At 41.7% G+C, this 8,444-nt stretch overlaps 1 protein-coding gene across 2 annotated transcripts in view; it reads right to left on the reverse strand.

Annotated features, from left to right (window-relative positions):
* The window catches only part of LOC126284692 (coiled-coil domain-containing protein 96-like), a 141,731-nt gene extending 138,347 nt beyond the window's left edge, over positions 1 to 3,384 (reverse strand). Inside the window, exon 1 of one of the 2 annotated variants that reach the window (XM_049983816.1) lies at positions 3,169 to 3,384. In XM_049983816.1, coding sequence (XP_049839773.1) covers positions 3,169 to 3,202 — 34 coding nt within the window. In that variant the 5' untranslated portion in view covers positions 3,203 to 3,384. The remainder of the gene's footprint in view (positions 1 to 3,168) is intronic. The other variant, XM_049983817.1, reaches the window with a different exon arrangement.
* Between the last annotated feature and the right edge of the window lie 5,060 nt (positions 3,385 to 8,444).

The following is an 8,444-nucleotide window of genomic DNA, read 5'->3' on the forward strand; positions in this document are numbered from 1 at the left end:
AACCTCATTCGAACTGTATTGCTTAAGTGGAGTACGTAATACAAGTTTGGCGTACGTCGATTTCTTCGTTTGTTCAGTTGAGCTATGTATCCCCTGCTTCACTAGACCCTAAATGAAGCATGGGATGAAAAATTTTACATGTGTTGTTTATTTCGGCCTCCGCTATCACTAGCAGTCTGTTCTTACGTAGATATTAGTACAGCATAGTACAGCAGAGCGTCGATTACCCGAACGTCGCTCAACCGAACGACCGCTTAACCGAACTGTGTACTCGCTCGCACCTGTTACTCTCCCACCCTACCATCCATCATCCCCCTCACTCCCAAACCAAGCTTCGCACAGTAGTCGCCGCACTGTGCCACCGCTGGCGGAACATTGCTTCTAATGGGGCCTTCACAAGTCGCTGCTGACCTGCCAAGCCGCCAGTCGCTTTGTTTCTACAATCAGCACACTTTTGTCGGCTTGGCACTGCCAGTAGCAGTAGCGGCAGTATCAAAGCTGTTCACAGCAACAGCTGCGCCAGCTTAGAGTTGAGGCGTGCCGCTCCGCGCAGTTTGAAGGATTGCGCGCCCCCAAGAAGAGCTCCTCACGGTGCAAACAGTCACCTTCTTTGTATGTTACTTTGTAATACTAAAAGAGATGCCTGCTTTTATGAATAAATTTACTGTACAGTACTTCTTTTGGCAAATAAACATGTACAGTTCGATTATCCGAACAAACCAGTTTTCCGAACACCCATGTCCCCCAATTACTTCGCATGATCGACGCTCTACTGTAATACCGATGGCAGAACGAGCTACATACATAATATTTGTATCCCACACTTCCGCTGACCTCTATATTTATACACTGCTAACGAAAACGTGGAATTGACGTACGTTACATTTGCAACCTGTACCTCAGTTGCACTACGCGAAGAGGCAATAAGACGACACATATACAATTTGTATCACGTACTTCACTATGCGGAACAGTTTTTTTTCCGCTTCAGTGCTAATGGTACTCATTTTGTACTTGAGCTATATAGCTATACAGAACATTTGTAACCTGCTCTCCAGTTGACATATATTGGTAAATCTCTTCAATGTTCGAATACGTAGTGTCAGTGTAAAGGTCAACTGAAGGACGGGATACAAAACAGAACTGTTCTATTGTCTATGTCTCGAAGTGAAGACATTACTAGTTATGAGTAATGTATGACATCATTGGTCAAAGCCGACGGGTTGTATCCCCTGCATCACTAGACCTGGAATGTTTGTTTCATCTGTAAAAGAGAGCACATACAAGACAGGACACTGGTTTGTTCCGTTGTTGAGTACTGCTCGAGTGTTCGGGATCATCATCAGTTGGGATCAGAGAAAAATGTCGATGCAATTCAGACACGGGCTGCTAGATTTGTTACCGGTAAGTCAGAACAACACCCAAGTATTGTTGATATGCTTCGGGGACTCGAATGGGAACTACTGGAGGGAAGGTGACGTTCTTCTTGATGAATACTATTGGGAAAATTTAGAGAGCCGCCAGTTGAGGCTGGCTGCAGAACTATTCTACTGTCGCCATCGTTCTTTTCGCGTAAGGACCATGCAGATAATATTAGAGAGATTCGGGCTCGTACAGAGACATACAGACAGTCGTTTTTCCCTCGCTCTATTTGCGAGTAGAATGGGAAGGAACAAGGAAAGGGCTGGTAGTCGTACAAGTTACACCCCCCTCCCCCCCTCCCGACCCGTCACGCATCATATATCGGGTGATCAAAAAGTCAGTATAAATTTGAAAACTGAATAAATCACGGAATAATGTAGATAGAGAGGTACAAATTGCCACACATGCTTGGAATGACATGGGGTTTTATTAGAATTAAAAAAATACAAAAGTTCAAAAAATGTCCGACAGTTGGCTCTTCATCTGATCAGAATAGCAATAATTAGCATAACAAAGTAAGACAAAGCAAAGATGATGTTCTTTACAGGAAATGCTCAATATGTCCACCATCATTCCTCAACAATAGCTGTACTCGAGGAATAATGTTATGAACAGCACTGTAAAGCATGTCCAGAGTTATGGTGAGGCATTGGCGTCGGATGTTGTCTTTCAGCATCCCTAGAGATGTCGGTCGTTCACGATACACTTGCGACTTCAGGTAACCCCGAAGCCAATAATCGCACGGACTGAGGTCTGGGGACCTGGGAAACGAAGCATAACGAAAGTGGAGGCTGAGCACACGATCATCTCCAAACGACGGGCGCAAGAGATCTTTCACGAGTCTAGCAATATGGGGTGGAACGCCATCCTGCATAAACATCGTACGTTCCAGCACGTGTTTATCAGCCAGGCTGGGGATGATGCGATTCTGTAAGATATCGGTGTACCTCTCACCCGGCACGGTAGCAGTTACAAAACCAGAATCACGCATTTCCTCGAAGAAAAAAGTCCCGATAACCATAGATGTTTCTTTTTTTTTGTTCTAATAAAGCCCCATGTCATTCCAAGAATGTGTGTCAATTTTTACCTCTCTATCTACATTATTCCGTGGTTTATTAATTTTCAAATTTATAATGACTTTTTGATCACCCGGTATATGGTGGTTTGCGGAGTGTTTATGTAGCATGTAGCTGCAGACGTGCCTTAGCTGCCCCACCGTGTATACTTCATGGCTGACCTGGCAGCAAAGTCTTCTTTTTGGCAAAATCCAATAAAAAACTTTTGAATCTAACAAAAGAAACGGAAGTAGTCCTGTAAAAATAAGCATACGAAAATAAAAGTTTTGTACGCAGTATGATGAAAATGACATTGTGATATGTGAAATATTTGTCTCGATAATTCACGCACTACAGCAAATATTCACAGTTGGCACATACGAATAGATGTAGCTGTTTTTAATTTAAATCCGTTCAAACGAAATTTCTATAGCGCTCTTGCTGAATTCTACATCTGTTCAGAGGTAATGGGAAAATATTTAGTTCTAGTTGGTCCTGTAACTTGTTAGTAGTAACACAAGTTTCAAAATTATTTTGTGAAATGGAGCAGCTTGCTGAACTGATTGGATGGATGTTAGTTCACTATACGGGACTCTTAGGTAGCATATTCTGTTATTGTGTGCATATAGAAATCGCAGATAATGACAGTTCTCTAGTGACGAATAACGTGTCTTCATGAGACGTAGCTTACCGACATTTGCTCCTTCAGGTGCTTCTTCTGCCATTCCGTTCAGTATTTTTCACGAATTTTGAAATATAATGACGCAAAAATATGCGCGTAAGAAGCTCCGTTTCGCGAAGATAAAAAAAATAACGTAAAAAATAACAAGTCTGCACTAGCTCCCTAACACCGGAAAGCCTAGTTTCAATAACAATGACGTTGTTTTGTTTTCTGTCAATCACGTGACTACTTCTTTAAACAGTATTCTTTGGTTTCAAACTACTGTTCATTCTTTTCCATGCTTCACTGCCGTTCTCGAAAAACATTTTTCGCTTTAATAATCTATTCAGAATTTGAATTCGTTACACAGTTTCGGTTCTTTTCCGTTATCATCCATTCAGACAAAATAAAATTCACTTTGCATGTGTGATGTCTCTGCTGCATTCTGTCTATTGCTGAAATCTTACAGCATGTCACATATACCGGATTATTAGCAGAAGAGAAAAATACAATGACACCTCATACTTCATAGCGATTTCATGCGCGTATACTAGTTGAGTTGTATTGGAATATACGAGGGTTGGAACTTAAATGGTGACAACTATTTATTCACAAGCGATACAAAGGAGTTACATGTTTGCACCTGTTACTGTCCTTCAAAGTAGTTGCCATCGATGTGTACAACCCGTTGGCAGCGATGTGGAAGGCGTAGCATATGGTTAGCAGAGACTGTTCTGCTTATGGTGCGAATCGAGCGGTCAACTGCTGGTCGAATCTCTGGAACAGTTCTGAAGCGCATGTCACGAAGTAGGTTCCTTCATCTTCGGAATCAAATCAAAGTAACAAGGACTTAAGTCCGGGGAGTATGGTGGATGGTACAGTACTTCCCAGTCCCATCGACCGAACTGAGCAGCCACAGCTTGCGATGTATGCGCCAGCGCATTGCCGTGCAAAATGATGAGTGGGTTGAGTAGAAAGTGTCGCCGCTTCTTTCGCAAAGCTGGTCGCAGGTGATGCTCCAAAAACGTGCAGTAACACTGTGCCTTGACGTTCTGCCGTGGAGGAACGTAATGCGTTGAGATAACACCATCACAGTCGTACAGGAGGATCACCATAACTTTCACCATACTGAGGCTCTGACGCACTTTCGACTTTTGCGGCGACCCCTAATGGCACCATTCGATGGAGTTTCAGTTTTGGCACATACGATGTGGCCCATGTCTCATGCAGTGTTACGATACGGCGTAAGAAAGTCTCTCCTTCTCGCTCATAGCGCTCCGAGGGCGTCTGAGCAGCGTCGTAACGCATCCATTTCTGCATTTCCGTCCAGTCATGCGGAACAAATCGTGATGCAGTTTTTCGCATGCCCAGGCGTTCCTTCAGGATGCGAAGCACAGTCGTATGATCTAATCTGGTTTCGTAGGCGAGCTCACGAATCGTATGGCGTCGATCACTGTTTACTAACGCGGCAACAGTGGCTTCGGAGCCGCTAGGCCGACCTGCCCGATGCATGTCTGGCACAGTTTGCCGAGCTTCGTTAAGGCTTTTTTACCAAATGTGCCACTGTTCTGTACGGCAATGCCGATTCCCCGCACGCCTCTTGAAGACCTTGATGACACTGTCGTGCTGTACGACCTCTGGTACATTCAATCTTGGTCCAACTCCGTTGTTCCTGTTTCGGAAACATTGTGGCACCGTTACGTTATACCGCTCGCTCAGAAGTGACTGTTTCCCTCGATTGTGCGCTCGCCAGTGACGTGGGACGGGTGAGTCCATTTTCTCGGAGGTGAGGTAGGTATGTCAACAACGTGTGCCATCAGCGACACCCCACTGCATCGTGTCTCCACAGAAGTGTTGCCATTATTTGAATTCCGACCTATGTACTTCATACTGTCGTTCTTATGTCTTTCATTAATGGCGTTGTTCTTGTGGTTTCCAGCCTGTACACGAGATTTTGTTGGCTCTGAATTTTGTAAGGGTGTTATATCTGTGAACTGTGCAATATGTCTTAAATCTGCTTTCGTGTTATAACAAAGGCTGACAAGAAGATTATTAAAGATGCAACGCAATATAGAATTCGAAAAGGAGGGGAAGGAAATCTGCCGTGTCCTTATTAACATGATCCATCTCTGAATTTACGGAAATCACTAAAACCTAAACCTGGACGACTCGTCCAATGCAAGTCCAGTGGCTACACATCTACATGAACATTATAGTCCAGTGACAAGACGGCCCGATTTGGCCGACACAGTTCCAATTTTCTGAACCCGGTTCTCTTGGCTTCATCAGGTTCTGCAGGGACGTCTAAATGTTCTGGTTTTTAGACGTGAAATCAAATTCTCGGTCATGTGATGTTTCATCATATAACTTCTTATTTCTCTAGCAATGTAAAAGTAATTAAATTTCAATATGGTGTCCCTAATTAACATGCCGTGTTACGTTTTTGTTACTTTTTATATAATCGGTCATCAGCTTTTCATGCAGCAGCTTGTTGAAGTTGTAGAGTCTAGAGAAGCACATCCTGATTTAAGAATGAGTAAGACAGAAAAACGAAAAACCGGATTCATGTTACACGTTATAACAAGAGTTTTAAGCAAATTTGAATCTGAGGAGGATATAAACGTTAATAAATTCACTGAACCCATGTATGAATACTATGATGGCAGTACACAATACACTGTGCAGTGAATGGATCATTTTAATACTTTTTCAGACGACAAACAAACACTTTCGAACTTATGTACCTACACCGGATTAGTTACAAAAATGCTACGAGTCTCTTACAAATGTGTTATCAAACTGCAAAATTAGTGGTAGTGACATGTTCCAATAGTGTGTTAATATGCATCAGTTTGTCACGCGACAACAGACATGGAGCATAGAAAAAAGTGTCACTGACATGTGTTAGATATAAATGTTCCAGAACTTCACATCCAGACATAACATCTTCTGAAAATATTTCTCAGATTGTGAGACTTACTTAAGATTTCCCGCTACAAATTCAATAGTTGGGCGTGGCTCTTCTTCGATAAATAGGAGATGGATGTCTGAGAAAACTCAAAAGAAAATAGTGACTTTGAACACAATATTGATGATGAAAGTTAATGTGAATCAAAGTTATTCGGAAATCTTAAAAGAAAGGAAACATTTGCTCAATCATATTCATTCATCACAGAAGTATAGGGCATGAACAACTGAACGTTAAAAGCTGTGCGTAGTTACCGAAGCAAGTGTTGTGTCATGTTTATTAACTTTGCTGCGTTTTAGAAAAAAACAAAAAAAAAGGGTTCAAATGGTTCTGAACCCTATGGGACTTAACTTCTGAGGTCATCAGTCTCCTAGAACTCAGAACTACTTAAACCTAACTAACCTAAGGACATCACACACATCCATGCCCGAGGCAGGATTTGAACCTGCAACCGTAGCGGTCGCGCGGTTCCGCACTGTAGCGCCTAGACCCGCTCGGACACCCCAGCCGGCTGCGTTTTAGATTATGTTTGTTATATTATCTTTTGGTGCCTACTATTCATTTTGTTGTGAGCTTTAATAATGTACTACAATTACAGAGCATATTTGCATTCCGAGCTGTGAGTAGTTATAAAATTGGTGCCAGCTTCGATTCCAAAAAATATGGCCACCCTATCTGTATTCCAGAAGCGGAGGGTACTTCGTGTCTCAATGCCACTTCCCCTTTTCTAGTCACGAATGTGTGCAGAAAAAGACTGCTGGTAAATCTTCGTGTGAACTCGAATCTCTCATATTTATCCTTCATAGTCTTTTTGTGAGATATATCTGGGAGGAGTACGTAAGAACTTCTAGGTATCTACGGTTTCAGAATTTTAATACTAAACCACACCACCGTAAACCTGGCCTACTGTAACATATACAGTAAACGAACTCCGGATAATTTTTGCTATACCCTGCGTCTGCAACGCTCCAAGCGGAGAATCAACTACATTTTTGAACACGATATTGGATGAATGAGTACATCATCGTGTATATTGTTTTGTAACATACTTTTCACTAGAGTCAGCGTTTGCAGTGCAATGAAAATCAGCAGTAAGTAACAAAATTACACTCCGTTTGTCTTTCTTTGTCTTCCAAAGGACACTATAAAGTTTGAAAGGGTATGTTACAGGGCAGTTTATTTACAGTTCTCTTGTAACATTCAAGAATGTCGCTTTCCTCTAAAACAAAAATGGCTAGTAAACAGCAGGTGACCTGAGCTCTTGCAGAAATACCTCTTGGATTTACCCAACAACGCGAACTTTAATTCGCTTCACTTCCAACCAAATACACTGTATGAGGAACGCAGGAAACGTGTTTGGGGTGCTGTACTTACATAATTTAACGCACCAAATAGGTCACCTAACTTTAGCTGAAGTGAAAACCACACAGACGTGATAATAAAACATCAAAAGCCATAACATTGCTTCCCAACACAGGAGAAATCAGTTCTGCAATTGTTGCTGCCTCTGAGCCACAAACGACAAGAATCTTCAACATAGCCGTCTTTTGAAAAAAAAGGTAATTAAATTTACAAAAATAATGGTATATTAGAAAGTCCAGTAATAGTATAGAAAGTGATAATCCGTAAACTCTATAAATATTGTTACCTGTCAAGGAAAGTGCCTATCATAATAAAAACAGAGAACAGCAGAAACGTATGTTTCTCGATGATAAAATACTGTGTTTATATTCTGTTGCTTTCAGCGGAGTAAACAGCAGCTAAACATGCACTAGAAAATATTTGTTCGTTAATAAGTTGTAGTTTATGACACTGAACCATTGAGATTCGGCTTTTCGTACGTTTATTTTACGTACATTCATGTCTCTTGCTTGGAAAGGAAAAATGTAATAACTATTTTAATTAAGTAGAAATATAATTACAAACAAATGTTAATCTTACGGCTGGCTTTCTAGCAGAAAAGGGCGCCAGTGTCGTTCCGACTGATGTTTATATCGTCTACCGGTGCCAATGGACAAGAATCTCTGTGGAGCTTTCGCGCTTACCTAACGAATCTGTGACTAAAAGCGCTGCTCTTCTTTGGAGCTTCTCTATCAGTCCTTCCTGGTAAGGGTCTCAGACTGAGAAGCAATATTCAAGTATCGCTAGAACAAGTGCTTTCTTTCGCGGTTGGACTACACTTGAAAAGGATTCATCCCATGAATTTCAGTCTGACATCTGCCTATCCTACTATCAGTTTTATGTACCGAACGTCGAGATGCTGTACTCTGTTTTTCAGGATACCTTCAACGTAATCACAGTCTGGTTTGATATTCCAGACCCTCGTACTGTGTTCATT

The sequence above is a fragment of the Schistocerca gregaria genome, chromosome 8, assembly GCF_023897955.1.
Source record: "Schistocerca gregaria isolate iqSchGreg1 chromosome 8, iqSchGreg1.2, whole genome shotgun sequence".
In the NCBI taxonomy this organism is placed as follows: Eukaryota; Metazoa; Arthropoda; class Insecta; order Orthoptera; family Acrididae; genus Schistocerca; species Schistocerca gregaria.